The sequence below is a fragment of the Canis aureus genome, chromosome 16, assembly GCF_053574225.1.
Source record: "Canis aureus isolate CA01 chromosome 16, VMU_Caureus_v.1.0, whole genome shotgun sequence".
Classification (NCBI taxonomy): domain Eukaryota; kingdom Metazoa; phylum Chordata; class Mammalia; order Carnivora; family Canidae; genus Canis; species Canis aureus.
The window spans coordinates 48,766,145-48,794,077 of record NC_135626.1 but is presented as its reverse complement, the minus strand read 5'-3'; the positions used below and the strand labels follow the sequence as shown (position 1 = coordinate 48,794,077).

Genomic DNA, 27,933 nt, shown 5'->3' with positions numbered 1-27,933 from the left:
CTTTCGGCCCCAAAGTGGTTTGCTGGCCGTGGGCTAAAACGGACGGTCTCACATCTTTGGATAGTGAGGAGACAAATCTATTACGTGTGTTGTGAGGCTATCTGATGATAGTTACAGCTGTGCTTGCACATGCGCTCGTGGGACCACTCTGGGATGCCAGAATGTGGGGCTGAGGGACTCCTGTCCCAGCCTGCGTGGCCAGCACACAGCAATACCACTCTCCAATGGATTCTCCAAAAATTTTAATTTGTTCTGGCGATGAAACTAAAGCTGCACAAGGACTTAAGTCCTCAGGCTAGGCAAGACCTTGTGGCCTTGGAGGAAGCCTCCAGGTGCCGACAGGAGGCAGTAAGATGGGCTCTTGGTGGGAAAGGGATGAGCCACACAGATGAACTATGGGAAGGTGTTTCCGCCCAAGCAATGAGCAGGTGAGGAGGGACTGCCCCAGCCTTAACCTGGTGCTTAACAAGAAAAAAATGCTCTTCCCTTCAATTATTAGGGAGAAGTCTGGGGGCTAGGGTGGGGGGCAGGTTGCTTATTGCTTGCCCCTCCATGGACCTACAGGATCTGAGAGCAGAGGAAGAGGATGGAACAGGCTAGTAGGACAAGAGTGAGAAGAGGAAGTCACACAATCCTCTGGGTCAAGGAGTCAAACCCTGGGCTTGGCCTTCAGCCCTCCAGGGCCAGAACAGCATCTCTTCCTTCTGAAGAGGTCACCTGAGCTCCCAGGATGGAATGTCAGCTTCCCGGCCTCTGATCACTGGCTGCCAGGATTCCCTTATGTCTCAGAAGTCCTGGAGCAGTAATGAAGGTTTCTCTCCAGGAATTTCTTTCCCAGTGAGTAAGTGGCCAACCAACCTGGCAGAAATGTCTTTTCTACCCAGTCTGCACTCAGGAGAGTGGGAATGTGGCCAGGGCTCGGGAAGGGCCCCTGCCGGGGCTCATGTGTCCCGGGATGGAGAACGTGTGCATTCTTCAGAGGCTCAGAACTCCCAGTCGTCCACCTCTAGCTCTTCCAGGTTCGTTACCAGGCCAAAGATTCCGCTGTGATCCTGAGGCTGGCTGCCCTCAAAATTGGTGATGGGGGTGACAGGGCGTAGTAACTCAGGCAAAGCCTCTGAGGCGCGTCGCTTGATCTGAGGGAGGAGAGACAGGTGGGGGTGGATCCTGTTGCTCTGGCTCCCAGGACACCGTGGGGCAAGTGGCCCCATGACAGCTGGTCTGTTAGAGCCAAAAATCTCTATGAGAGGAAAGAGCAGCACCTTTAAAGGGTTTCAGAAACATGGCCATTTCTCTGATTCAAAGGGAAGAGGAGAGAATATATCTAGGGACCCTGAAGCTAAGGGAGTACAAGGTAGTTAGAAGCACAGGCAAGAAAAAAAAACCCAGGGAACACTGGAAAAGTGCTATTGTACCTGCTTGAAGAAAGAATGGTTCAGGAGGGTGCTGGCACTTGGTCTGTAAAGAAAGGGGAAGAGAGACTAGGGTCACTCCTGTGCCCCAGACTTCCAAAATCCTGCTGCTTACATCTCATCCTCAAGCATCCTCTACTTCTTCCCTCAGCCCTCTAAGAAACGACAGCCAAGCTGGCTTCTAAGTCTCTGGCCACAGGAGCTCAGGACTCCTCTGGGAACCCAGCCCTTTACAGGACAGATGCATCCTCCCAAACTCTGCCTTCAATGCCCCAGCTCCACCCCCCCACCCCGCCCCATGCTCCCCTGAAAGCCCACTCCTAGCCCAGAGGAAATACCTTACGTCAGGGTTGCGCTGAAGGCACTGCTCCACAAAGTGGTGGAAGTGAGGGGAAAAGGTGCGGTGATAGGGGTGGGATGGCGAGTCGCCATTGGAGGTCCTGGGGGTGCTTGTGGCCAGGCTGTCACTCAGGCCAGAGTTGGCTGCTGAGCGTGAAGTGCTCATGGTCAGCTCCTCAGCGGGGATGGTGCTGGTGTCCAGCAGGCAGGGCACTGTGCCATTCAGCTTCTCCAGCAGCATCTGGGGAGGACAGAGCCAGGATCCAGGCTGGAGGGGGGCCCCTGGGAAGTCTATAGAATAGTTTCTTCACAAATATACTTTTCCCAATATACAAAAGTGGCTTGGGGGAGTAGAAAAAAGAGAAGCGGGATAAGTCTAATTTTCCCAAAGGAATGCTGGCCACTGGCTAAGCAGCCATACCCTAGCTAGGCCAGAGGGAAGGGGAGAAGGCCTACAAAGATGCAACCTCCCGACCGTGGCTGCAAGGAAGGGGCTCCCAGTCTCCTCTCCTATTTCTAAGACATTATCACATCCTTTGAACTGTACGGCCTTCAACCCAGAGTGAAGGCGGCCATCAGGTCATTTTCTTTGGCACTCAGCCCGTTTGTTGTACCCAGGGTCTGAAGGGGTGCGTATGTGGCACCCGCCCTGCCCCGCCCTGGGCTATCACGGTGGCACGCTGCACGGGAGCAGTGCACTCAGGGGCAGGCTCAGCTGGGGTGGCCGTGCCGAAGTCCTCGGTCCACATGTGCAAAACTAGCCCCGCTTTAAGGACTGCTGTCACTAGGGTTGTCCTTGTGAACTTCCAAGCCAGAAACCTGGAAGTTTCTCTAGAGCTGTGCTGCCTAATATGGTAGCCACCAGTCACATATAGCTGTTTATACTTAATTTAAATTTAGCTTACAATTCAGTTGCTCAATTCAGGCCACACTGTAAGTGCTCAATAGACACAGGTGGCTAGTGGCCACCGTACTGGGCAGCACAAATAAGGGACTCCTATGAGCTCAGAAAGTGCTACTGGACCGTGCTGTTTCTGGACCCGTACCTCTTGTTCACTTCACATAGCCCTTTACCTTTCCTGAGCACCTTTCTGTGACTGTCTTAGATTTTTCTATATTCCTTACCTAGGTTTCTATACCCTCCTACTAGTCTGCTAGTCTAATCCACCTGCTGTAATAATCTTTCTAAAATTATGTATCTGAAGCTATCACTTTTGGGCTTAAAAGCCACCAGCAGTTTTCCAAATGCTTTGGGATGGGAACCAAATGCCCTAGCATAGCACACAAAGCCCTTGGCTTCCTTTTCCAGCCACATCACCGAGAAGCCCCCTCAAAGCACTTGCACTTCAGCTATTGGTAACTACTGCCATTCCCCAGATCCTATCCTTTCTTGACTCTGAGTCTTTGCACATGGTGTTCCCTCTGTCTACAAGCTTCCTTCCTAGTTTCTATTCTTCACACAGTTAATTCCTATTTGCCTTCAAGGGTCAAATGTCACATCCTCCCAGAAGTCTCCGTGGGCCCCCTGCTCTGCAGTCTCCCCCTCTGGCCATTCTTTAGCTGCCCCTCTTCCCATAGGGCCATCTGTGGATTCAAGGAAGAGGCTTGCTCAGAGCCTACCCCCACACCCTCCCAGTTCTAGATCATGCTCCAGGTACTTAGGACTCAGGTAATCCTTGCCCAAATGTCCCAAGTCTGCTTCCTGGACTTGATAAGGCCTGGATAAGCCTCTTCCCTAGTCTGTCTCCCAAAGGTACACAGTATCACTGACTGTGTGTGCCAAGCAGTGGCCAAAGAGTAGTTATTATAAGGGGCATGAAAAGAAATTGAACTTGTAGGTGAGAGGTCCCCAAGACCAGAATGTGAGAACCCAGAACCTGAGAAGTTTGAGAACTACAAGTTAGAAACTGGCCTTCCAAGTATTTAGCAAGGTAGGAGGACACAATATATTTTATAAATTTATAAAAATGTGTTTGCTTGATTTATACATCTAAATAGACACGTGCAGGGGATCCCCGGGTGGCTCAGCGGTTTAGCGCCTGCCTTTGGCCCAGGGTGTGATTCTGGAGTCCCGGGATCAAGTCCTGTGTCGGGCTCCCTGCATGGAGCCTGCTTCTCCCTCTGCCTGTGTCTCTGTCTCTGTCTCTGTCTCTCTCTCTCTCTCGCTGTCTCTCATGAATAAATAAATAAAATCTTAAAAAAAAAAATAGACACATGCCATGTGGGCTTTCACTTGTATTCCTGCCCCAGGCCCTACAACAGGGGCTGTCCCCCCCGGGGTTCCCTCCCACAGAGGGGTAAGGCATGCTGAGGGAGATCTGAGGGCAAGAAGGAAACTAGGCTGCAGGCTCACCTGGGTGGCGGGCATATCCTTAAAGGGGACATGGCCATTGGCCAGCTCACAGGCTGTGATTCCCACACTGTAGATGTCAGACTTGGCATCGTAACCCTGAAGATTCTAAGTCAGGAGAAAAAAAGCCACAGATCACTCCATTTGTAGCCTTGGTTGTTCTTAGAAGAGAAGGGCATGGAGTGACATCCCAGGAGAGGAAAAGAATGCCTGTCTCAAATATGGCCCATTCTCCTTGCCTGAACTACTGAAGAATAGCTGATATTTTAAAGGAATGAATGTCTCATGTTGTATAGCAAGCAGGAAGAAATGTGGGACCCCATGCTCCTGCTTAGTGGAGGGATGTGGCGAGCACCAAGTATTTCCAGAATGCTCACTCTTCTTGGAAGATGGGAAGGTCTCTGAAGGGAGTTGAAATAGCATTAGGTCCAGTTTGGGGCCCCACAGAGGGGGAAAAAACACCATCTGCAATGGGCACGTAATGCCCACACTGAGCAGGAACCCTTCCCTCTGGAACCCTGCACTCCACTCAGAAGCAAAGCACCGCCCGATCCCGGGAAATTTCAGAAGGTTCCCTCAGGAAACTCAGGTTGGTGAGGGATGGGGGCTCCTTGGGACTCAGTCCACAGACCTGCTGGAGGACCTCCGGGCTGAGCCACGGCAGAACCTTGACACTGTACTTAGGAAAGTCGTGGACCACACGCTGCCGTTGCCCATGGCTGATCATGCTGAGGTTGCTGCGTAAACCAGACAGGTAGACCTTCCCGTCGGAGGAGATCAGAATGTGGCTGGCTTTGACACTCCTGGGAGGATGGGGGTGGAGAGAGGGTGTCACGGGGCAGCAGGAGCCCCTTATGCCACAGACCTTTGATCTTCACATACTAGCTCCAGGCAGCGCTCTCCCTGGCAGTGTTTGGGTGTGTGTTTTACATGTGTATATGTACATACTATATACATAAACATGTATTTGTATATAACACATGCATGATAAAAGAGAAAATAGCATGACCCAATTTACGAATCACCTGACTTTAAAACTTATTTATATTTTGTTAAAGTTCTCTTTTATGCTCACAGACCCCTGCTTTCCCTACCATCTACTGCTTTGAATCTGTACTTTTTGTTTGCAGGTGTTCTTGTAAACTGTAGCAGGGTTCTATATGTATATATTTTCAATTTACTATCTCATTCTTCCTTCACCTCTCAGTGCTGTTTGGAAGATCCAGCTGTGCTGCCACCTGTCTACAATCAACCTTTGCTCCCAACTGCCACCTGTACCCTGGGGTGGAATCTAACACTTTTACTCATCCATTGTCCCAGGAAGGAGCACTGACACTGCTTCTAACCACCATGAACATGAACGATGACATCCACATATGTCCCCTGAAGGGGTCTGTGTGAGGGTTTCTTGGGAGCGTACACCCAGAGCAGCATCGATGGTCCCAGTCCCGAGTGACCCTGATCATGTCAGGCCATCTTCCACTACGCTGATAAGAGAACTCACCTCCTTACCACACTGGGCCTCATTCAGCCTCCAAATTACAGCAGTCTCAGGTATAGAGTGACGTCCTCCTGTTTTTATTTGCTCTTCTAATTATTGTTAGCTTTGAGTGTCTGTTAATATGACACTTAAGACTCAGGTAATCCTTGCCCAAATGTCCCAAGTCTGCTTCCTGGACTTGATAAGGCCTGGATAAGCCTCTTCCCTAGTCTGTCTCCCTTGGGTTTCTTCTTTATAAACTTCAAACCCTTTGCTCTTTTTTCTATTCTTTCCTATTTCTTTCTTACTCATTCACAGGATTTCCTTGTTACAGATCTCCTGTGTGTTTTAGACAAAGCTTACTCTTACATGCTGTTACCCATTTCTTAATTTTGTTCATGGTGTCCTTTATTAGAGAGAGACCTTTAATCTTGATGTAATCAAATCCATCATTTTTTCTTTTTTTGGTCTTATGTTTTGTGCTTCTAAAATACCTAGAAGCCTCGGGTCATAAAACTATTTCCTTCTAAGTCTGTAGTTTTATATTAGACATTTTGACATTACACATGGATTATTATACATAATCAATCTGAAGTGCCCCTTTGTATGTGGAGTTAGGGAGGGGCCCAGTTTCCTTATCTTCCCTACCGTGAGCTGCTTTTCTGAGCACCCTGCCTTCCCCTTAGCCTCGCAGCATAGGGCTGACATCCCTCGCACATACGCCAGTTTGGGTGCTCCAAGGAAGGGAGGGGCAGTGGGGTGCAGGGGTCCATGTCAGATGTTCTTCTCACATGGTACTCAGGACCAAGCCGCTCAGGACAGATAAAGGCAGCACTGACAGACAAAATGCTCTACCAAGTCAGAGGCAAGGACCAGGGCCCAAGCCTTGGTTTAAACTCTGACTTCGCCAGCTTCAATCAACCTTCCACCGTTTATCTGAGGGCTTCCGGGCACAGACCCTGCTCTGGTGATGGACAGTTATAGTTATGTCGAAAAATGCACCTGTGTACGTATCCCATGTGGTGGATATAGTCCAGGGCCTTGAGCACCCCCTGCAGGATGTAAGCAATCGCCAGTTCATTCATGCCATCCATGAAGTGCGTGCAGATGAGATCCTTTGCAGAACCTGAAGAACACAATTGTGGGGACAGAGGGGAAGGGTAACAGAGAAGGAAACCACACATGAGCCAGCTGACGATGGTGCTCTCAGAACACCTCTCTGCCAGGACCCCGTCCCACTCACCATATGCCATGAATGATGTGACAACCCACAGCTCATTGTCTGCAATAAAGGTGGCTCGATATGGCAGGATATTGGGATGGCTGAAGAGTTTAGAGACATGAAGCTCCCCCTGAAAGCAATGGTAAGTGGAAGTCAGAATCAAGGGGCGCTGAAGAAGGACGCTCAACATGGAAGTGGCAGCAGGAATAATATGGGGACTTTATTCTCCCTGGAGCACTGCTGAGCATCCTGGGAGCAGCCTAGGCGGGTGGTCACCTGTAGGAGACATGTCAGGCTCCACTGTCTCTGCAGGGAAGCCAGCACTGCTCTGCCAGCTTCTGCCCCAGTTTGGCTCCACCAGCCAATCTTAAAGAGCCTCGAGAAAGATTCTCCACCAACAGAGAAACTGCTAACAACATCACAGAAGGTCCCAGCTCGTCACCTCGGAAACGATGAGAACCAACTGTTGACTGAAGACAGGAAGTAATAAGCCTAGCTCGACTTCAAGGAATAAGTCATAGAACTCCTTTTTAAGGTAAGAAAACAAAAAATGTTTTCCTCTTATAAAGGAAAATGTTGTAATTGATAGAACAAAGAAACAAAGCATCAGAGAGCAAACAATAACTACTAGATATTCGAAGGTACTTCTCCAGCAACCTGGGATTGAGAGAGCAGCTACAGAAAGTGTCAGACCTAAGGGATTTTAAAATGAATTTACACAAAAGAACTACAGAAACTCTGGGGGTCTCGCCTCTGGGACAGGGGCTAAGGCCAAAAAGGCAATAGCTACTACTTATCCACTACTCCAAAGAATTAAAACAAGAACCCTCAAGTCCAACATGCTCTAGAATAAACTCAGATATCTATCTTCCCAAATCGCTAAGCTGGAGCTGACTTCTTGTTCCCTCCTCAGACCCACAAAACTACTCTGACCATAAGAGTGGGTAGTAGAGCACCATCAGATGAGCATGAATTCAGAGACACGTTATGAATGAAGTAGGAGGAGAGGCTGCAAGCCCACTGCTGAGAATACACTGACCCGAGCCCTGAATCTTAGGAGTTCACAGTGCAAGCCTGTGACATGGAAGGAGAGTCTAGTCCCCGGTCAGCTACTGGATCTGTGGGCTCTCCGTGTTTAACAAGAAGGCAGCAATGTGCTTCTCCAGCAGAAAGGAAACTCGGACAAACAGGACGAGAGCTAGAAGATGGCTGTCATGGGAGAGCAGGCTGCCCTCAACCTGGAACAAGACTGCACTTGTCTGCCACTTGAATATCTACAAGTGGTAGAGAGTGTGTGACTATGGGCAAGTTACTTAGCCTCTCTGAATAATAAATAAATGAATCAGTGAGCCACAAAAGAGTCTTTGGAGAAGAGGAGGGGACTCTAAATTGGCCTGAGAAGCATTATAGAGTCCTTAGTGCCAAATGCTCACAATTCTTAAGAACTTCTGCGACCTCTTGGTTAGGTCCACCTTCATTTTCTGCCAGTTACTTTCAGAAGACAGATGTAAGAGATGCCTTGTGATTACTACTGAAACAAAGAGCCCACCCTTCAAGCGTCCCATTCATGCTTTATTACCTGCAAGAATGTCACCATCTCATTGGAACAAGCTTCCAGGTTAATCCTCCGTACTGTCACATACTCCCCTGTTGGTTTGTACCTTGCTAGATTCACTGTCATCAGGTCCTCAAATCCTTTGCCTAAAAGAAAAGGGGAATGCCATGAACAAGGACAACAGCATCAAAGGTTGCCTTAAAGAGACTTGATTTAAAAAGAAAATTCAAGTTAAAACTGTCACTACTGGGCACCTGTGTGGTTCAGTCAGTTAAGCGTCTGCCTTTGGCTCAGGTTCCTGGGATCAAGTCCCGATTTAGTCTCCCTGCTCAGTGGAGAGCCTGCTTCTCCCTCTCTCTCTGCCCCTACTCAGGCTCTCTCTCTCTCACTCTCTCTCTCTCGTTGCTCTCAAATACTTAAAAAGAAAAAAAAAAAAAAAAAGCTGTCACTACTGTTACCCTCGTGGCTGACATTTCTTGATTTGTCTCCTCTCCATTCCTTCTCAGCCAACCATTTTTTTTTTAATTTTTATTTATTTATGATAGTCACAGAGAGAGAGAGAGAGAGAGAAAGGCAGAGACACAGGCAGAGGGAGAAGCAGGCTCCATGCACTGGGAGCCCGATGTGGGATTCGATCCTGGGTCTCCAGGATCGCGCCCTAGGCGGAAGGCAGGCGCCAAACCGCTGCGCCACCTAGGGATCCCTCAGCCAACCATTTGAACTGACTATGGCCCAGGACATCAGAAGCATACAGCCAAAAAGAAAAAATTGAAAAAGAGCTTCTCTCCTGATAACATAATCTCTTTACCCATACCTGGAAGCAAAGCAAACCAAAGCAAAGGATACCCACAAATGGCTGCTTGGTCACCCTGAATCCTGCTAACTAGCTGACAGCCTTTGGCACACACTCATCTGGAGATGCAGAGAAGACCGTGGCAGTGCCCTGGAGCCTGAATATGGCAGTTCCTGGACTTTACCTATGACGGTGAGTAGCTCATAGCGCCCTCCCTCTGGCAGGAAGCTACTCATGATCTCCTGTTTAGAGAGGGATGCTATCGACTCTGAGCTCGCCTCATTGGTCTAAAGAAAAAGAAAAATAGGTTAATAAGAGAAAACTGGGTGTGGGATGGGAGTAGGCAGGTGGTAACTCAGACCCCTCAGGAGACTGGCATCTAAACATGCAAATTCTGACTCTGGGTCAAAGAAATTTTTCCAGCACTATCTGATGAGAAATGTAAAACATCAGATGTTCAGTGTAGTCACCAGCACTAACATCAGAGCCAGTAAGTATGAGCACTGTCGATGAATGGGGGTGGGGGACAGGGCCAGTTCCAGTCAACTGTTGATTTGCTTGTCCTTTCCAACAACTGGCTCATTTGTTAAAAACTATGAAATTCTTAATTGGGGAAAGATGTCTGGAGAAAGGCATATTTAGAAAACAGAAGGGGGATGGAGAGGTAGAGGTGGGGAGGGTTCTCTTGAGTTTCCTGCTCCACTGGGGTCCTATGTGAAGGTCCTGACCACAAGATTCCAAAGGTCACATGTTGAATCTTGCTACAGGGAAAATGTGGCCATAAGAAGTCCTCTCTTTAGCAAACCAAAAGCCCAGACCAATTATTCTCTGACATTTCCAACTGAAGCAAAAAACAACAAAAAACAAAGAACAGCCAACACACAGGGCTGCAGGGCAAGGAACAGAGCTGTCAGGTCTCAGCCAGGATCCCAGGCAGCGGAAGTAACCTGCTTCCTCATTCCTGCTGCAAATGAAGCTGGACTCCAGCCAATTAGGATGTGGGCATCATAACTCTGGCTTCTGAGGTCCAGCAAAAGGGGGCCCAGCAAAATTGATGGCAGACCAATAGCTCTTCCTTTAGCTCAAAAGGCTGTTTCTTTCTCCCAGACCTACATTTATTTGCATGATTTGGGAGCCATGTTTTTCTTTCTTTTGGATTCTCTTTCTTCAGATGTGTGTCCTATTGAAATGGAGAACCTTAGGCCAGCTCAAATGTCATAAACTATATACCTAAACCTGAGCTCAAGTTATGAAAAAGTCTTTGTGAACACATGAAAGGCCCCAGACTCAGTGCAAGCCTGAAGAGAGTGAATTGAGAATGTTCTGACATGGTGGTACCACCTTGCTGGGTGTCCCTGACATTTTAAGCACATCTGGTTTCAGAAGAGTGCACACTGCCAATGGGGAAAGAAACCAAGTGTCGTTCTTCCTTTTGCACCACTTACTAGAACACTAAGAGGAATCTAGTCAAGCAAAAGAAAGCCCTGTCAGCACATTTCTAATTTAACTTTTACATATTTCTAAGACTCATCTATATTGTTGTATTTAGCCATGCTATACACACATGATGTGTAATAGTCATCTTGTTTATCCATTTTAGTGTTGATGGGCTTTTTGGGTTGTTTTCAGTTCTGCTATCATGAATATGCTATTAGAAACCCATCTGAATGTGTCTCCTGATGTATACATAGAGCTATTCGAAAGCTTATAACCAGAAATTGAATTGTTAGGTTACCATGTAAATGAACAATCAACTTTACAAGATAATGTAAAATTTTCCAAAGTGGTTATACTAATCAATACTCCCTCCAGCATTATATGTATGTTCTCATTGACCCATTTTCCTCTATTACTAAATCAGATTAATTTTTGCCAATGTCATTGTGGATTTGATTTACATTTCCTTGATTACTAATAAAGTTGAACATCTTTTTTCACATATTTATTGGCCATGTGGGTTTCTCCCAGGTGAAATTGCCTCTTTCTGCCTCTTGTCCATTTTTCTACTGGGTTGTTTTAATGTAGGATTTCCCCCAAAGTAGGCCCCCTAGAACACTGATCTTGGCAGCTAATGCACAGGAACAGCTTACACATCCAATTAAATGAGAAAATGCAGCATCCTCTGTCTCATGGAGAATTATAAGGCATGCTCGCATAAAAGGCTTTAAGTTCCTTTAAGTTTTGTAGTAAGGAAACTTAACTGTTTAACCCAAGCATTTTCCAAATCTACTGATCCAGAGAACCTTTTATACCGTGCACCTGTTAAATTTTGGAAAAGGTAACATGGGAAAGGCTATCTTAAGTAAAATATATAGTTTAATGCAAAGACTATAGGCTCAGGGGCCAGAGAGAGGCAGAACTTGAACTCAGGTCTATCACTTGCTCTGTGACCCTGGGCAAGTCACTCTCAACTCTTGGATCTCCATTATCTCATTAGTGGAATAATTTCCAGTTTATAGGGTTGTTGTGACAATTAAATGAGATGAAATATGTGACGAGTTTAGCACTACCTGTGAATTCTACTCTTCTCCCTCTTTTGCTGCCTATTGTTTGGTCACTCTTCTGTTCAAAAATGAGATGGAACAGAGAAAACAGAATCCTAAGAGCTCGATCAATAGTTAAGGTTGGTTTGATTTTGGTTCTTATAGCTATCTGTGTTTTCAATGCTCTGAAAACAAATTCTAGGATCATTTATAGCCAGTGTAACTTGACACAGTCTGATCTTCAGAATAATCCTAAGATACTGGGTACTACATCCCAAGTGCCTCAGACAGGTGAGAGATACAAAACTAAGGGACAAAACTTGAGCAAAAAGTCCAAACTGGGAGCTCTGAAATTGCAACTAACCATTTGTTTAGAGCTGACAAGCTGCAGGCTAAGTTAGTCTTGAGTCCCATATCCTTAACTTTATACCTCTCATCGCCTACACGTATTCTTGTTCTCTTGCAGATCCTATTTTCTCAAGTATCAATCTACTCTTCAATAAAATCAGTGTCATCAGTTAACACAAAACCCAGGGGCTGACTTCTGGATCCTAAGTCCCTACTCTGGCCTGTGAGTAGCCACATGATTCGGCCCCTGCCTACTTCTAAAGACTTCATCCCTTACCACATCCATGACTTGCTATACTTGACCCCTATGAACAGGCATACTTCAGTCTTAGGAAGCTCATGCCAGCAGTCCCTTTGTTTGGAACATTCCTGCCCTACTCTTTTCCTGCCTCCTGCCCCTGCCCATTTTCTAATAGCTGCTTTTTCCTTATCACTGAGGTCTCAACTTAAACATCTGAAGACTGAACAAAGTAAAGCAGCTTCTAGTCACTTGATTCTACCATCTTGCTTTACTTTCCTCACAGAAAGTTATCATTGCAGTTCATTGGTCTGTTGCCTGCTTCCTCTACCAGAATGCAAGCTCCCTGAGGGCATGGACCTTGTCTGTCTTGTCGCCGAGGTGTTGCCCAATGCCTACAATGATGCTGGCACTTACAAAGATCATTTAAGCAAAGTTTGAACTGAGAAGGTTTCCTGCCCATGACCTTGTCATTTCCATGAGCTGAAGAGGAAAGCAGAGTGGATGTACCAGCTAGTTCCACCAGAGACAGAGTTCAACTTAATGACCTACACTGGAAACACCAGTCCTTATGGTACCTCATGGTAGATCACTTGTTACTACGGGCTCTTTATAGATCATAATCTGGTACCTGCCTTTGAGAAAGTATTGCATTTTTTAGCAATATAGTCCCAATGAGAACAAATCCAAAACTACTATATATTTGAAGGTATTCTCTGATTTCCAGGCAAACTCCTGAATATTTCTCTAATTTGAAAAAAGACTATGAAGGACAGGTGGAGTTGTGAGATTAAATGCTTATTAAGTGCATTTTAAATAACTCTCTTGGGAAAAACTACTGAGATAACTTTTTTATGACCTATGTCCCTCTTCCTTGCTATGAGTACACAGAAGACATACTGTCTAGTAGGCTACAAACTAAAGAGACACTTGTTGACCATAGGTAGGAAATGATGCAATAGACTACTGGTATGATTAAGCAGTAACCTGGCAAATATTTCTACTATCTTTGTTGACTACAGAAAACTACTCAAAAGTGTTAGTTTTAGGAAATACATTCTTTAGGTAATTGGGAATGTGAGTTCTTGGCAATGGGGAATGGCATGAGATGAACTAGTCTAGTGGTTGCCGTCCCCATCTCACTGGCAATGATCCTAACACGGCCAATTAACTACTTTGTGGATGTTCTATAGGTCTGAACTCAGAGAGAAACCAACCCTTATTTAGGAAAACAAACAAATTAACAAAGACAATATTTTGAAAGGAAGAGGTCTGGTCTGATAGTGCCACAAAAGAGGGGGTTAGATCAGTATACTGCTTCAGAGTTACAAAAGGCCAAAATTCAGATGGAAAAGGGTGAAATGTTCAGTCCATTTTCTTTAAACACAGCATGGCATAGTTGTATTAGTGTGATGTATCATCTCAAATTGTCTAGAGAAACTAATTCTAGCATAGCTTCTTAGTTTCCCCTGCCATGAAAAGCATTTTATTCCTTTTGAAGCATTTGAAAAATACATAAGGTACTGATAGAAATAACCATGAAATAACTTTGTTTAAAGAGTTTAAAACCAAGTATAATAGAACACACAAAGACAATATTTGTGAAATGCTAAATCCACCCCCCCACACACAGGTTTCACACAGGATAATTCTTGGCATAATACCGGCAGCTGTGAAAATATAAACATTTTATATAATGGGCATTCTGTTCTGGGAAAATAGTTAACTGATGGTACAGGGAATGGTTTTTGGTCTCCTGACTGGAAAATATTTAGACCTGATGGAGAGGTGCTCCTTATTAGCAGACTAGATAGATAAGCAAAGCCAAAGCCTCAAAGAGTAATTCCTAGTCAATGTCACCATCCTTCAACTGTGGGACTGCCTGCGATAGGTACAGATGTCTGTCATCTGGAAAGAATAAGAAGTCTATTTAGAAAAGGGCTCTTTATCCTCTATAAGACACTGATTCACAGTATCAAAAACAGCATGGTACACTGTGTACATCTGGTGTTACTCTGGTAAAATAAATTACAAGAGTAGGAAGCAGGGTGAGAGTCTTTCAACTTTTGCCAATAAAAAAAAATACACCTTCTGTTTTGTACTTTTTAGTGTGAGGTTTTGTTTTTATGGTAGGAGATTTCAGGTATTGCCTATCATCTTGGTAGAGCTCTGTATTATCTCTGTGGATTGAAATCGATTAGTAATAGACCAAAGATGGAAAATTTAGCACCACTAGCCACTAAAAAGATAACCACATCTTAGACTGTTGAAACTTTGTTTTTTTTGGATGGGGTGGTGGGTGACTGGTAGAGCGGGGAAGGGGAGGAGACCTTCATCCTCAAGAGAGACAAGTGCCTTGAGACTTTTTTAGCTCCCAAAGTACACATCGAAATCTTTCCAGGGTGAAACCTGAATTTCTACAAGCAAAAGAATTATACTACAAATAAAATTCAATGAGATAAGCTGAAACATCAAATGATAAGCCAACAAAAAACACAGATTTCCACAAGAAGTCATCCCCATGCAACAGCCAGAGTGCTAGAGCCTAGAAAGTCACTTACTTTTCTCCGAGTGTCACCCGGAGGCTGCTCTGGAGTAGAAAAATTGATTGTTGGCATTTTGTTTTGTAGCAGAAGACACATCCACATTCAGAACAGCAGTTACAGCACTTAGAACTACATTTATTTATAGAAACCACTTAAGAGTCATTATAGTAAAAAGTGCCCACAGTACTACATATGAACACACACATGTACACACAGAAGGAGAGGCCTACAGTAAAAACACTACACATGGATGGGGTTTTAAACATGGGTCTATGGCTCTTCAAAACATGGCAAGGCTACTATTCTATGGGTATTCTTTGGCAAGAATAACTCAGCTACTATAATTCTAGTCTTACATTTACTTTCCATCAGCACACAGTGTTACTTTCAATAGGCTGGTTTCAGTCTTATACTGTGAACAAAACATTCATTATAAAGTTATAGAGATGGTTGGCTATTTCCCAGAGAGTGCAGGGACTAGAAAACAGACTTTAAAAGAAAAGGGCAAAAAGGTTTTAATACAGCAACATGTATATGTAGGACCATTACTTGGTTAGATTCTCCAGTCACATACATTCTATTCTGAATATAAATAAAGCAAGGGCTTTTTAGCACTCTGCAACTCTATGTGAAAACAAATAAAACAAAGGACAACGGAGATAACTTTCTGCCCTTAAATCAGACAAATTCTGTATCTGTCCTTTTTATTTTCATCATTCTAGGAAAGTGAGAAAAATCATCAAAGTCGATTTTTAACTGGAAAGTATTAGAATGATCACACATTTCCAAATATCTTAATTAGAATTCAGAGCATCCAACAGTATTGTTAGAGGAAACCAGCTACAGAGTAAATTAGCTTCAATTTGTCAAAATAAGATTATTACTATTATTTTTTGGCTTTGGACATCAGTTTTCTGGTATACAAATGGCAGGTGCAGTTACTTAAAATAATCTGTTAAAGGTAAGAAGCCAAGTGAATGGATTAAAGGAAATCAAGTTCATTCTTGCAGAGGAGAAGGCAGACTAGGAAATTGTCAAAAGACTGCCAAAGATCCTACACTCAAGACGCTGAAACCAAAATCCTTAATTCAATTCACACATACTGGAATATTTTTAACTAATTAATTGTAAACTGGACTTCCAACTCAATTTTTATAAATGCCAATGCTTACTTTTAAACCATGGTATTCCCGTTAATGAGGAGAAGAAAAGGAGAGATTCTACCTTTCCTCTTAATTAACAGTGAAGTATGCTCTTTCCAGTATAAATTATTCTTATATACACAAACATAAACATAGTGAAAACAGGACCAGAACATAGTATTTTTTTTCACTAGCTTTTCCTTTACTGTGCAGCTAATTTTTATTCTTCGGAATTAAGACAAAAATAACTCATCATTTTTCTAAACTTTCATTTGTCTAAAATATAATGCTACAAAGTTAAATAATTCTCCTCTGGAAAGTTTCTGAGTGGCATTAGGGCAAATAAATGAACAGGTGTCACCTAGTAACTAAGAAGTCTCCGTTCTCAATCTTAAGCCTAAACTGAGAACATTTTGCTTGGATCAGTCAACCAATGCACTCAATCTGAGAACCTGTTTCTTTAACTATAGTTGCTGAAGAGCACGTCTTGGTATTCAGACACAAAGAATGGGGCTCTACTACTATTTTTATAGAAAAGAATTTTCTTTGCCTTTAAGATCGCAGTTCTCAAAAAGGCTCAAGTCTAAAAGAATCAAAGGCAAGTGTCCGGCCCTATTAAACTTCAAAATTGCAAGGCTATGACTTCCAAAATCAGCATGTGGATTTTATAACAGGAAGTTAGTTAATATTTTTCTTCCTGATAGATTTTTTCCCTAGTTTTCTTAAGTGTCATAATTTCTACCATGAAAAGATGAGTCAACTAGATTGATCAGTAAAACCAGAACTTCTTTATCATTGCTAGTACTTTTATCCTTACTATATAATTTTATTTTTAAAATTTTCAGGGGTAGAAGCTTTTAAACACTTAGTTTTTTCCTTTAAAAATATGTCTTTCAACTGGATGAATACTTAGAAATAAAAATGCCTTTATGTAAATACTGACTTTCTAACAATCAAAACAGGCCAAGGTCAACTGCCAGATGAGTCCTCAAATCTTTGGAAACCATGGATTCAAAATGGAGCCAAACAAATAGAACTACTATAGTTTACACTTGCCCTTAAAATTGCTAATTTCTGGAAATTAGTTTAGTCAACAAGAGTACTGACATTTATCCTGAAGTGATGGCTAAATGCCATACTGTACTTACCTCCAAATAGCTCCAAATCTCTTAAGCCCTCAACAATGAACTTTTCCGAGACCCACCGCTAAAGAGGAAAACCCCAAAGAGAATTAGTATTTCTTCCAAGCCACAAAAAATTAGCTATCAGCCATTAAACAAACAAACTACAAAAAAAAAAAAAAAAATCATATGGTACAGTTAATATGCATTTCTATGGAAAAGTTTTAAAAAGAATCCTGATTTAAAATAAACTGAAAACAATAGGTTAATTCCTTTATCTATTCTTTTTTGTCTAATCTGATAAATAATCCTTAAATCTGACAGAGATGAGAAAAATGTAGTACTGGCCCTATAATAATAAAGTTTTTTGTCCTTCCTATACATAAAACTATCTTCTGGTTCTGTCTTACTCATTCAATGGCTGTCTACTACAGATGCTTTGGGTTGTGAATGCCAATATGAAAAATGCTACTGGAATTCATAATCTGGAAAATAGAGATGAAACAGTTTTTCACAAGCCACTGTTAATTTATAAAAGAAAACAGTAAGCTGCAATTCTTTCATCCACTAGGATTACTAAAGACATCAATCACCACTTACATTTTCTACCAGGTTTACAAGGACACTCTAACTTTACCAGTCATGGTTCACTTTACTATCCTATTTCAAATGAGTATTGGATTTCATTAATACTGATCAGTTGTCTGGTTTCACATGAATCAGGCTAGGATGAAACAGAAAAGAAGCTCGTATGTAAAAGTAATGGAATCAAGATCGAATTTCACTTAAGGACTAGTGTTCAAGTTTGGCTTGGGGCATTCTTTCCACCAGGCAGAGTTCAGGCTAAGGAGAGATTCTGTTTTTCCTCTTAATTAACAGTGAAGTTTGCTCTTTCCAGTATAAATTATTCTTATATACACAAACATAAGAAAAAATATTAAGTAACATTCAGAATTAAGTTGTATAATACAGGTTAAGAACTAGAACTATAACATCATTCTATCCTTCTCTATATCAATTGTTTTCTAAATTAAAAAAAAGAACAACCAAAATAAAAAAGTTGGCATAAAAAATACGCACTGTATCACAAAATAGAATGTACTTTAATATTTAAAGAGAGTGGTATGTTCATGTGTCCTATACCACTTCTGCCTTGTTACAAAATTTTAAAATAATCACTACTGCATTTAGAAATTAAATACCTGATAATAAATAAAATACAATGCTGTTTTATGAGGTCATGGAAGCTTATAAAGAACCTAAATCTAGTATTTGTTCTTGAGATCATTTTAGCTGGTGAAGTTTTCAAGTGTAATAACATTTTTTACATTCAAAGAGTCTTCAATTAAAACCTTTTATTAATACTTAGGAAGTGTTCCAATAATTACAATTTGATACTGATTTTTAAAACACACAAACTCACTGAAAATACATAGGAAATAGGCAGCTTATTAGTAATTACATATCAGTAGTGAAAAGGGCCATCAATTTATTTAATATTGTATGAGTGATATTCATAAAATAAGCCACCATTTCTTCTCTATCAGACAAGCTGTGTCTTGGTTGATATATTTAGTGTCTCTGGTCAGCCTCTGCCTGCAAGCTTTTTTCTCAGGAGTAGAGGCTGCAATATCTCTTTACTTTCTACATGCCTCACTTCCATAGGATTCTGAGCATCACATAAAAAAAAAACCCACCTACAATATCTGCCAAAATACATTACTTTATAGAAAATAAAAATAGTAAAGCCAGAAGAATAGAAACACTCACCCTAATTCGCTCTGGTTTACTTACAAGAAAAGACATGAGTTCCTAATGTGTAGACCTACTTCAATGTCAAAAATTTCAAAAATTTAAACCTAAAAGAAAAATAGAAACAGGTTGAATTAGTCAAATCTCCCTTTATAAAAATATCTTTTGATTAACAAAACTTACTATGAGTCTATCATTCAAAGCACTGTACTAGACCTATACATTTCTATATTTTAAAGATTGGTTTAGAGAACCTTTCAGTGGCAATAAAACTGGATGTACTCTAGCCAACTACATTCAGAAATACTGCAATCTCTATTAGAAAAGACAGGTTTGTTATTAGATGGTTTTCTTCTTTAATTTTTAAATTTATCTTGACCCAACTCCCCTCTGATCCTTTCCCAGAAGCAATTACCTTCAATTCTTTGGCTGTTTACCCTGCTTTTTATTATTATTCTTAATGTTTGTATGGCCATGACTTACCCATTTCAGACATTTATCTACTATCTTTCTACTGTCGTAGATGAAGACTAAGCTCTCCTACATCACCTTCGTGGACCCTACTTTTCTGCCTTCATTCTCCCAACATAATTCTGGCATAATGTTCAATTAAGTCAACAGTCCACATTTACATTTTTATGACTACAGAAACATGGTTCAGAGCTGAGGCAAAGACAACCATGTCTGTTTTCTTGTACACCATTTGTTTTCCTAGAGTTAATAACTCATTTTTTCCCCTTGTTTGGTTTCCCATATAGCTATTACTAACTTTTTGTAAGAACTACATCTCTGCTATTTATCTAATCAATATATTTTACCATACATTCAAACTCATCCATTCCAATTTTTCCCTAGAGACTGCCTATCTATGGCCCTCCATCCTCCTGTTGCAATCCAGACTAATTCTAGGCCAGTTACACTTAGCCATTTTTTAAAAAAGATTTTATTTTGGGGGGGCCTCTGGGTGGCTCAGTTGGTTAGGCATTTGCCTTCAGCTCGGGTCATGACCCCAGAGTCTGGTAATTGAGCTTGGTGTCCAGCTCCCTGCTCAGCAGGGAACCTGCTCCTTCCTTTCCCTCTGCCTATTGCTCCCCTGTCAAATAAATAAATAAAATCTTACTTTTTTTTTTTTTTTTTTTTACTTTTTAAATAACCTCTACACCCAATGTGGGGATCAAACTCATGACCCCGAGATAAAGAGTTGCATGCTCTACCAACTGAGCCAGCCAGGCTCCCCTACCTTAGCCTTACTAGTGTGGAAATTTGTATCTTCCAATTCTGGGAAATATTCTTGTATTATTTTTTTTTTAAGATTTTATTTATGTATTCATGAGAGACACATAGAGAGAGAGAGAGAGAGGCAGAGACACAGGCAGAGGGAGAAGCAGGCCCCATGCAAGGAGCCCGATGTGGGACTCCATCCTGGGACTCCAGGATCACACCCAGGGCGGAAGGCAGGCGCTAAACCACTGAGCCACCCAGGGATCCCTCTTGCATTATTTATTTGATAATTTTGTCTCCTCCGCTTTCTCTGTTTTCATGTTATAGCATTCCTAAAAGAAACATACTTCTAGGGCGGCTCCAGAGGCACAGCGGTTTAGCGCCACCTGCAGCCTGGGGTGTGATCCTGGACACCCGAGATTGAGTCCCACGTGGGGCTCCCTGCCTGGAGCCTACTTCTCACTCTGTCTGTGTCTCTCCCTCTCTCTTTATCGTTCATGAATAAATAAATTAATTAATTTAAAAAAAGAAACATACTTCTTGAATTATCTAGAATTAATTTATACTTGTTTTACTCCCATTTTACAATTTTACTTTCCAAGAGATTTCTTCAATTTTATTTTCTAACCCCTCTACTAATTTTTAAATTTTGGTTACACACTTACAAGAGCTTTTGCCATTTCTGAAATATATCTTTTTTAATATCATCCTGATCTTGTTTTATGTTTGCCTATTGAAAATTCTATCTAGAATGGCTAAAAGCATAATGTATCGTGACCAAGTAGGGTTTATCTCAGGAACTAAAGACTGTTTTAACATTAAAAAGTGAGTCAGAAAAAAAAAAAAGGGAATCAGTGTATACCAAACTTTGTCTGAAGTTGTTTGCAAATAAAAAAACAACCAATTTTAAGGAATTAAAAAAATGGTGGGGTGGGGAGAAAAAAAATGAACTCTTGATATCAGGGTCATGAGTTTAAGCCCCATGTTGGACACAGAGCTTACTTAAAAAAAAAAAAGAATCAATGTAATTTTACCAGAGTAACTGAGTAAACAATAAAAAATATATATAATCATCTCAACAGATGGAGAAAAAGCAACTGAAAAAAATTCAATACCAATTCATGATTTAAAAAAAAAACCAACTAGGAATAGTCAAATAGGAATAGAACAGGAATAGAATTTACCAACTCAACTTGGTATAAGATATGTATGAATAGTACACCTGGGTGGCTCAGTCAGCTGGGTGTCAGACTCTTGATTGCAGCTCGGGTCATGATTTCAGGGTCAAAATCAAGCCCTGCATTGGGCTCCACACTGAGTGCAGAGTCTGGTTCTCCCTCTCCCTCTGCTGTTCCTCCCACTTGCACTCTCTCTTAAATAAATTAAATCTTTAAAAATAATAGAGATATGTATGAAAAATGTATAGTTAACATCATACCTAATAGTAAAAATAATTAGTGACTTTCCTCTAAGAACAGAAGCAAAACAATAATGTCTGCTCTTATCAATTCTGTTCATCACTGTACTAGTGCTTTGACCAATGCAAAAAAGAAAAAAAAGAAACAAACAGCATACAGATTGGAAAAGAAGGTGTAAAACTTTTCATTCATAGACAACATTATTGTGTATGTAGAAAAGTCTAAGTATTCTACAAAAAAAAAAAAATTAGACCTAAAAAAATGAATTTAGAAAGGTCAGTTATGGGATCCCTGGGTGGCGCAGCGGTTTAGCACCTGCCTTTGGCCCAGGGCGCGATCCTGGAGACCTGGGATCGAATCCCGCGTCAGGCTCCTGGTGCATGGAACCTGCTTCTCCCTCTGCCTATGTCTCTGCCTCTCTCTCTCTCTCTGTGTGACTATCATAAATAAATAAAAATTAAAAAAAAAAAAGGTCAGTTACAAAACCCAATTATGGTGGGCGGGGGGTGGGGGTGGCTGGGTGACGGGCATTGAGGTGGGCACTTGACAGGATGAGCACTGGGTGTTATTCTATATGTTGGCAAATTGAACAACAATAAAAAATAAATTTATTAAAAAAACCAATTATGTTTCTATGTACTAGCAATGAACAATTAGAAAATGAAATTTAGAAAAATGAAAGTACCTACAATTCCAACAAAAACATAAATTAGGAATATTTTTTAAAAATTATGAATAAGAACCTGTATGTTTAAAATTACAAAACAGTGCTAAGAGGTATTAAACATAAGTAAGACATGCTATGTTCATAGACTGGAAGACTCAATATTGTGAAGAGGTCAACTCCCTCCAAATTGATCTATAGATTCAGTGCAATCCCATCAAAATTCCAGAAGACTTCTTAAAAGAGATTCATAGGCTGATTTTAAAATTCATATGGAAATACAAGAAACTTGAAGTAACCAAAATGATTTTGAAAAAGAACAAAGAAGACTTACATTATCTGATTTCCAGACTTACTTTAATGCTATAGTAATCAAGACAGTGTACTTTGGTCTAAGGATAGACAAATGGATAAATGAAACAGAACAGAGAATCCAGAAATAGATCCATGCATGTATGGTCAATTAATTTTCAAGAGAGGGACCAGAGCAATTCCATGGGGGAAAAATAATTTAGATACAACTTAATATCTAATTTAAAAAGTGAGCTTTCACCTCTACCTTATACGATACATAAAAATTAACTTGAAATGGATCACAGAACTAAAGAAAAAGTTAAAACTACCAAATAAAACAAAGGAGAAAATCTTCATGATATTGGGATAAGTAAAATTTTTAAAAAGGAACATCAAGAACATGAAGTAAAAAAAAAAATATATGGTAAATTAAACTTTTTGAGAATTAAAAACTTCTGCCTTCAAAAGACACCACTAAGAAAATAAGTTGGGAGGAAACTGTGTGTGTGTGTGTGTGTGTGTGTGTGTGAGTCATGCGAGCATGCACATGTGTCTACAAAACAATCTATATACAGAATATTTAAAGAACTTCTACAACTCAATAAGACAACTCAATTTAAAAAATGGGCAACAGATATGAACAGAAGATATAGGAATGGCCACTAAGCACATGAAATGATGCTCAGTATCATTTGTCATCAGGGAAATGTATATAAAGCCACAATGAGATACCACTACACACACCTACAAAAATGGCTAAAAATGGCTAAAAATAAAGACCGACAATACCAAGTGTTGACAAGGATACCTACCAACAGAAACTCAAACATTGCTGATGGGGATGCAAACTAGTCTAACAACCGCTTTGGAAAACAGTTTAGTTTCCCATGACCCAATTAAGTCTGCTTTAGGTAATCTATTCAAGAGAAATAAAAACATATGTTCACATAGACTGGTACATGAATATTCATAACAGCAATGTTCACAATGGTGCCAACCTGGAAACAATCCAAATGTCTATCAACTCATAAGTAAAAAAAAAAAAAAAAAATGTGTAATACTACTCAGCAATAAAAAGGAACAAACATAAATACAATCATATCATGTTAAGTGAAAGTCAGATATAAATATACATATTGTTTCCATATACATGAAATTCCAGAAAAAGTAAAAATATGACACAAAGCAGGTCATTGGTTGCCTGGGACCAAGGGTGAGATGAGGAACTAATTTCAAAGAGACGCATAAGAACTTTCTGGGTGATGGAAATTTCTGTACCTTGATTGCATAGTAGTTACACAAATGTATCTGTTGAAACTCAACAAACCATACATTTAATGTAGGTGTGTTTTATTGTAGGTATATTATATCTCAACAAAAATTATTTTAAAAGTAAAATGACTAAAATAAATAATCGGAAATACCTTTGAAGAATCCCTGCCACATTTCTCTTCTTTTTTTTTAGGTGGGTTGGAGTTTTGAGGGATTGTGGTAGTATATAGTATAGCAATGGGAATACAAACTTAATCAGGTACATAGAGTTCTTGGAATCCTTTGAACTGCTTAGAAATCAAAGCAATGGTTTTTAATCGAAATCACCTATAGATTTTTATCAAATTGCATTTATCCTCACCCCTATCCTAATCTTCTCATAGAAGATCATCACCATGTTGAGAATCATTTATCCTGGCATGAAATAGTAAAAATATTGACTAAATTTGAAAAATAAAAAGATTATTAGAGTGCAAATTATTTAATAACATTAAACACAAAGCATTGTACAAAAGAAACTTAAGAGGAAACAGGATCCATATCCATTTGTAGTCTATAACAGAAAGAAAATAGAATATTAATGTAGATAAAAAGATGATTGTTATCTGCAGAACTGTCCAGCTCTGGAAAATACTGGAAATAGAAAATAAAGTCAATCCCTAAACACCATATAAATTAATATAACAAACCTAAGAACTGGTCCTAGACTACCACATCAACAGCTTCTTTAATTATCTGAACATTGGTTCTCAACCCAGGATGTGTTTCAAATTAACTTGCATAGTTATAAAAAACCTATGGATGTTCAAACTCCCATCTTCAAAAATTTTTAATTCGGCAAGGTCTGGGGAATGCACAAGCAGAAATGGGCAAGCCCTTACAGTGTTCAGGAAAAGGGAAGATGGTTACTATAAGCTGAGATAGACCTGGATAGTTTTATTGAAGGGGTGGGGCTTCAATGTCAAATAGGAGGAATTCCAAGCATGAAATAGTAGTAGCTACTGATTTTTAGTGCTTACTTTGTTTTGTCCACATGTGTATCTCCCAGTTTCTAGAATAGTGCCTACCTGTCATAGAGTAGGCACTCAGTAATGTTGATTGACTGACCCAAAGTACCGAGAAGTATGTTAGCACTTTGCATATTTTCTCCACTTACTTTTTTTAATTTTTTTAAATTTTTATTTATTTATGATAGTCACAGAGAGAGAGAGAGAGAGGCAGAGACATAGGCAGAGGGAGAAGCAGGCTCCATGCACCGGGAGCCTGATGTGGGATTCGATCCTGGGTCTCCAGGATCGCGCCCTGGGCCAAAGGCAGGCGCCAAACCGCTGCGCCACCCAGGGATCCCTATTTTCTCCACTTAATGTGAGGCCAGTTATAGAAGCACAACTAACTCCAGATAAATGAGAACAATGAAGAGGCCTTATATGCATCGATTTTCTTCAGCACTAGGAAGCCACTGTAGGTTTTGACCAGAATGGTGACAAACACAAAACAGTGGTCTAAGATAGTCTAGTCTCTCAAACTTCATTGTGCATTCAAATAAATTGAGGATCTTATTAAAAGTGCAGGTTTTTTTTAAAAAAAAGTGCATGTTTTGATTTAGAAGGTCTGGAGCGGGGCCTGGTACTTCTAATAAACTCCCAGATGATGATTATGTCGCTGATCTGTGGACCATCGTACTAATGTTTGAGAAGCCTTGTTCTAGAAATATTCTAAGGAATATTAATCTGCAAAGGGATGGGAGAAGGTAAGGGAATTCTCTGGAATTCCTCAGAGAAAGGAATTCCAGTTAGAACACAATTATATGGGCCATATTTGGTGTGATAAGAGTTGTAGCAGAGGGAACGTTAAGAAACAGATGGATAGGAAATGAAGGGAAAATAAAGAAATTATATTTAGTTAGTAAGGACATCATAAGTCATCTAGCCCATCCTCCACCCTTCGGAGGAACAGCTTTCACAAACTCCTGGATGTAAGATTATTTAGCCTCTGCTTGAAAACTTCCCCAGCCAGAGACTTACTACCTTATCGGGAACCTATTCTACTGTAGACAACTTGAATGACTCCGATTTTTTTTTTCCCAAGTAACTGGGAAAGAACAGTGTGTCAGCGACAAAACAGGAAACTCAGAGGTGGAAGCGGTTCTAGTGGAAAGATGAGTTCGAGTTTTTAAATCATGTTGAGGTTGAGAAAATAGTTATGTATCTCAAGTGAGAAGATATAGCAGTTGGTTAGAAAAGTAAGACTGATGCTTAAGAGACACATTAGAGATGACTATGTGGGCCTGGGAGATAGCGCCAAAGCTATACAAGTGACAAATGCACTGAAAAAAATGCGGAGAGAAAAGCAGAAGGCTGGGAAGCAAGCCTTGGGATAGGTCTATATTGGGGACATCATACCTGAGGGCAGGTAGGAAATGGGAGTCCAAAGAAAAAATTAATTTCTTCCCCTCTTGGACCACCTTTGCTCCCTTGGCCTTGTTACCTTTAACCTGTAGTTCCTTACTACTCATCTCAGGTGTCCTGTGCTACAGAAGTCCTCTCTAACTGCCCCCCGCCTCCCCTTCCCCTACATGTTAGGTGTCAGCCTCCATATTCAACCCTCACACTTACCACAATGCTAATTGCCAATGCATCTTGCTCACTATTGCATTACCAGGGGCTATTGTGCCCAACATATGAGATGGGCACTCCCGTATCTGTTAAACTGTTAATCGCAAAAATAATAAAAGCAGCAAGCATTTATGGTGAACTTACGAGGTGCAAGGATCTGTGCTAAACGCTTCACACAGATCAGCTCACAATAAGTACTATCTTCCTCATTTTACAGATCAGGAACTTAAAAGCTCAGAGAGGTTAAATGCCCAAAATTACACGGGCAAGTGGCAGAGGACCAGTTAGATCTGCTCCAAAGCCTGTGCTCCAGCAACCACAGTGATTATAGAGCAGTCCAGGGGAAAGTGTCTACAAAGATACAATGATGACTGACTGAGAAGACATCACCTGATTTGACAGTGCTGCTGACCAGATGCCAAATAGTATAGAAAAGAATTAATTCACCTTGATTTATTATTTTTTTTTCCTTTTCCCCTATTTTTGTCACTGTTTTTCTAAATTTCATCCAGGTCTGCGGTTACAACTACAAACACTAACATCTGAGTCACAATACCCTAAGAAACCTGTTTGAAGGGTTAGGGAATAGACTTAAGTTCAGCACTGTAACAAATGGCTGAGTAGGCTCTTGGCCTAAGGCAGGTAACCAAATGAGACTCAGCTTCTTCAATTCTCAAGAATAAGAAACAATCTTGGGTGTCTTTCAACAGCATGAATCAGTCAAAGAACTGTCCTAATGCCTCAAATACACACTGGAATATGGTTCTACTTCAACAGGTATTATACAGTAAGAAAAGGACCAATTCGAACGGCTTTTCCTTTTTGGGGAAAGTCAAGTTAGAATATGCTAGGTTATCTTAAAAGAAGGCTGGGCAGAAAAATTAGTCCCCCATTTCCTGGAAACTGGAACAATTTTATTTAACCACTCTCCTTTCCTCGCGCTCACTTCCCTACCCCCACCGCCCATCTCCACCCCTAATCTGTGGGCACCCAAACATTCTTGGAAAACAAGACATTAGAAGCTCTTTGTTTTTGCTGATTCAGGGAGTCCCCTAAATCTCTCTCCTAAGGGGGCTTGATTCGCTGCCGGTCCAGCCTGGGAGAGATGGGAATTGGGGTGGTGGGATGGGACAGAAGGTCAGGTCAGCACAGGATCGGCCTCCTCTTTGGACAGGACAAACTGACACCTGGGCCCCAAGCTCCCCACCTAGGAGTCAGGGGGGAAGAAGGGTACGGAAAACAGGCGCTCGCCCCTCTCGCCCGGCATCTCCGCTCCAGGGTCTCCCAGGCAGGCCCAAGCCTACTCTGCTCTCGGGCTGCAGCCCCTCGTTGCGGGAAATCGAGGAGGACTGGGTGCAAAGGGGCCCGTGGAGGGCGAGGGGGCGCCGGGATGGCCGATCTGACGAAGGCCCGCCCCGGAGGAGATGGAATCGGCGTCAGGGCGAGAAGGGACCGGTCCCTGGAGCGCACCAGGCGGCCCCGCCAGCCCGGTACCTGGTCCTGGAGTTAGCAAGCAGTCCCGACCCCGTCTCAGCTCCGCCTCCTTAGTTTAGGGCCGCGCAGCCAGGCCGGTTGCTGGGGGTGGGGGGAGGTACGCAACGTGCCATGCGCAGTAGCGGGACCCGGGGAGGGCTGGAGAGCTCCGCCCCGCCCCGGCTCCACCCCGGA

General features: G+C 41.7%; 1 protein-coding gene and 1 long non-coding RNA gene across 11 annotated transcripts; one reads left to right on the top strand and one right to left on the bottom strand.

Annotated features, from left to right (window-relative positions):
* Positions 1-225: 225 nt before the first annotated feature.
* Positions 226-27,933, bottom strand: STRADA (STE20 related adaptor alpha). 8 transcript variants are annotated; one of them, XM_077853843.1, is made up of 14 exons: positions 27,760-27,932; positions 23,191-23,294; positions 18,800-18,888; positions 17,057-17,114; positions 14,782-14,810; positions 9,336-9,438; positions 8,383-8,504; positions 6,825-6,933; positions 6,584-6,707; positions 4,733-4,904; positions 4,105-4,209; positions 1,751-1,992; positions 1,416-1,458; positions 226-1,240 (listed from the first exon to the last, which is right to left on the bottom strand). In XM_077853843.1, the coding sequence occupies exons 3-14, from the start codon at positions 18,833-18,835 to the stop codon at positions 1,025-1,027; spliced, it is 1,359 nt and encodes a 452-aa protein (XP_077709969.1). In that variant the 5' UTR covers positions 18,836-18,888; positions 23,191-23,294; positions 27,760-27,932; the 3' UTR covers positions 226-1,024. The 8 variants fall into 8 exon arrangements, with proteins under 8 accessions (XP_077709969.1, XP_077709972.1, XP_077709968.1 ...); XM_077853846.1 differs by having other exon boundaries at positions 18,824-18,888; XM_077853842.1 differs by lacking the exon at positions 23,191-23,294.
* Positions 5,668-21,902, top strand: LOC144286846 (uncharacterized). 3 transcript variants are annotated; one of them, XR_013354772.1, is made up of 3 exons: positions 5,668-7,338; positions 12,101-12,205; positions 12,421-21,902. It is a non-coding gene; the product is annotated as an uncharacterized LOC144286846 (long non-coding RNA). The 3 variants fall into 3 exon arrangements; XR_013354771.1 differs by having other exon boundaries at positions 5,671-7,338; positions 12,507-21,902; XR_013354773.1 differs by lacking the exons at positions 12,101-12,205; positions 12,421-21,902 and adding an exon at positions 9,067-11,092.

What these genes read in the sequence shown, in the direction of transcription:
- STRADA (XM_077853843.1), bottom strand. Translation starts at nt 18,835, where the DNA reads ATGTCTTTTCTTGTAAGTAAACCAGAGCGAATTAGG. An exon ending in CGGGTGACACTCGGAGAAAA is followed by an intron (nt 9,439 to 14,781) that starts GTAAGTGACTTT and finishes CTTTTTCTTTAG; the next exon opens with ACCAATGAGGCGAGCTCAGA. An exon ending in GCCCGGAGGTCCTCCAGCAG is followed by an intron (nt 4,210 to 4,732) that starts GTCTGTGGACTG and finishes CTCCTGACTTAG; the next exon opens with AATCTTCAGGGTTACGATGC.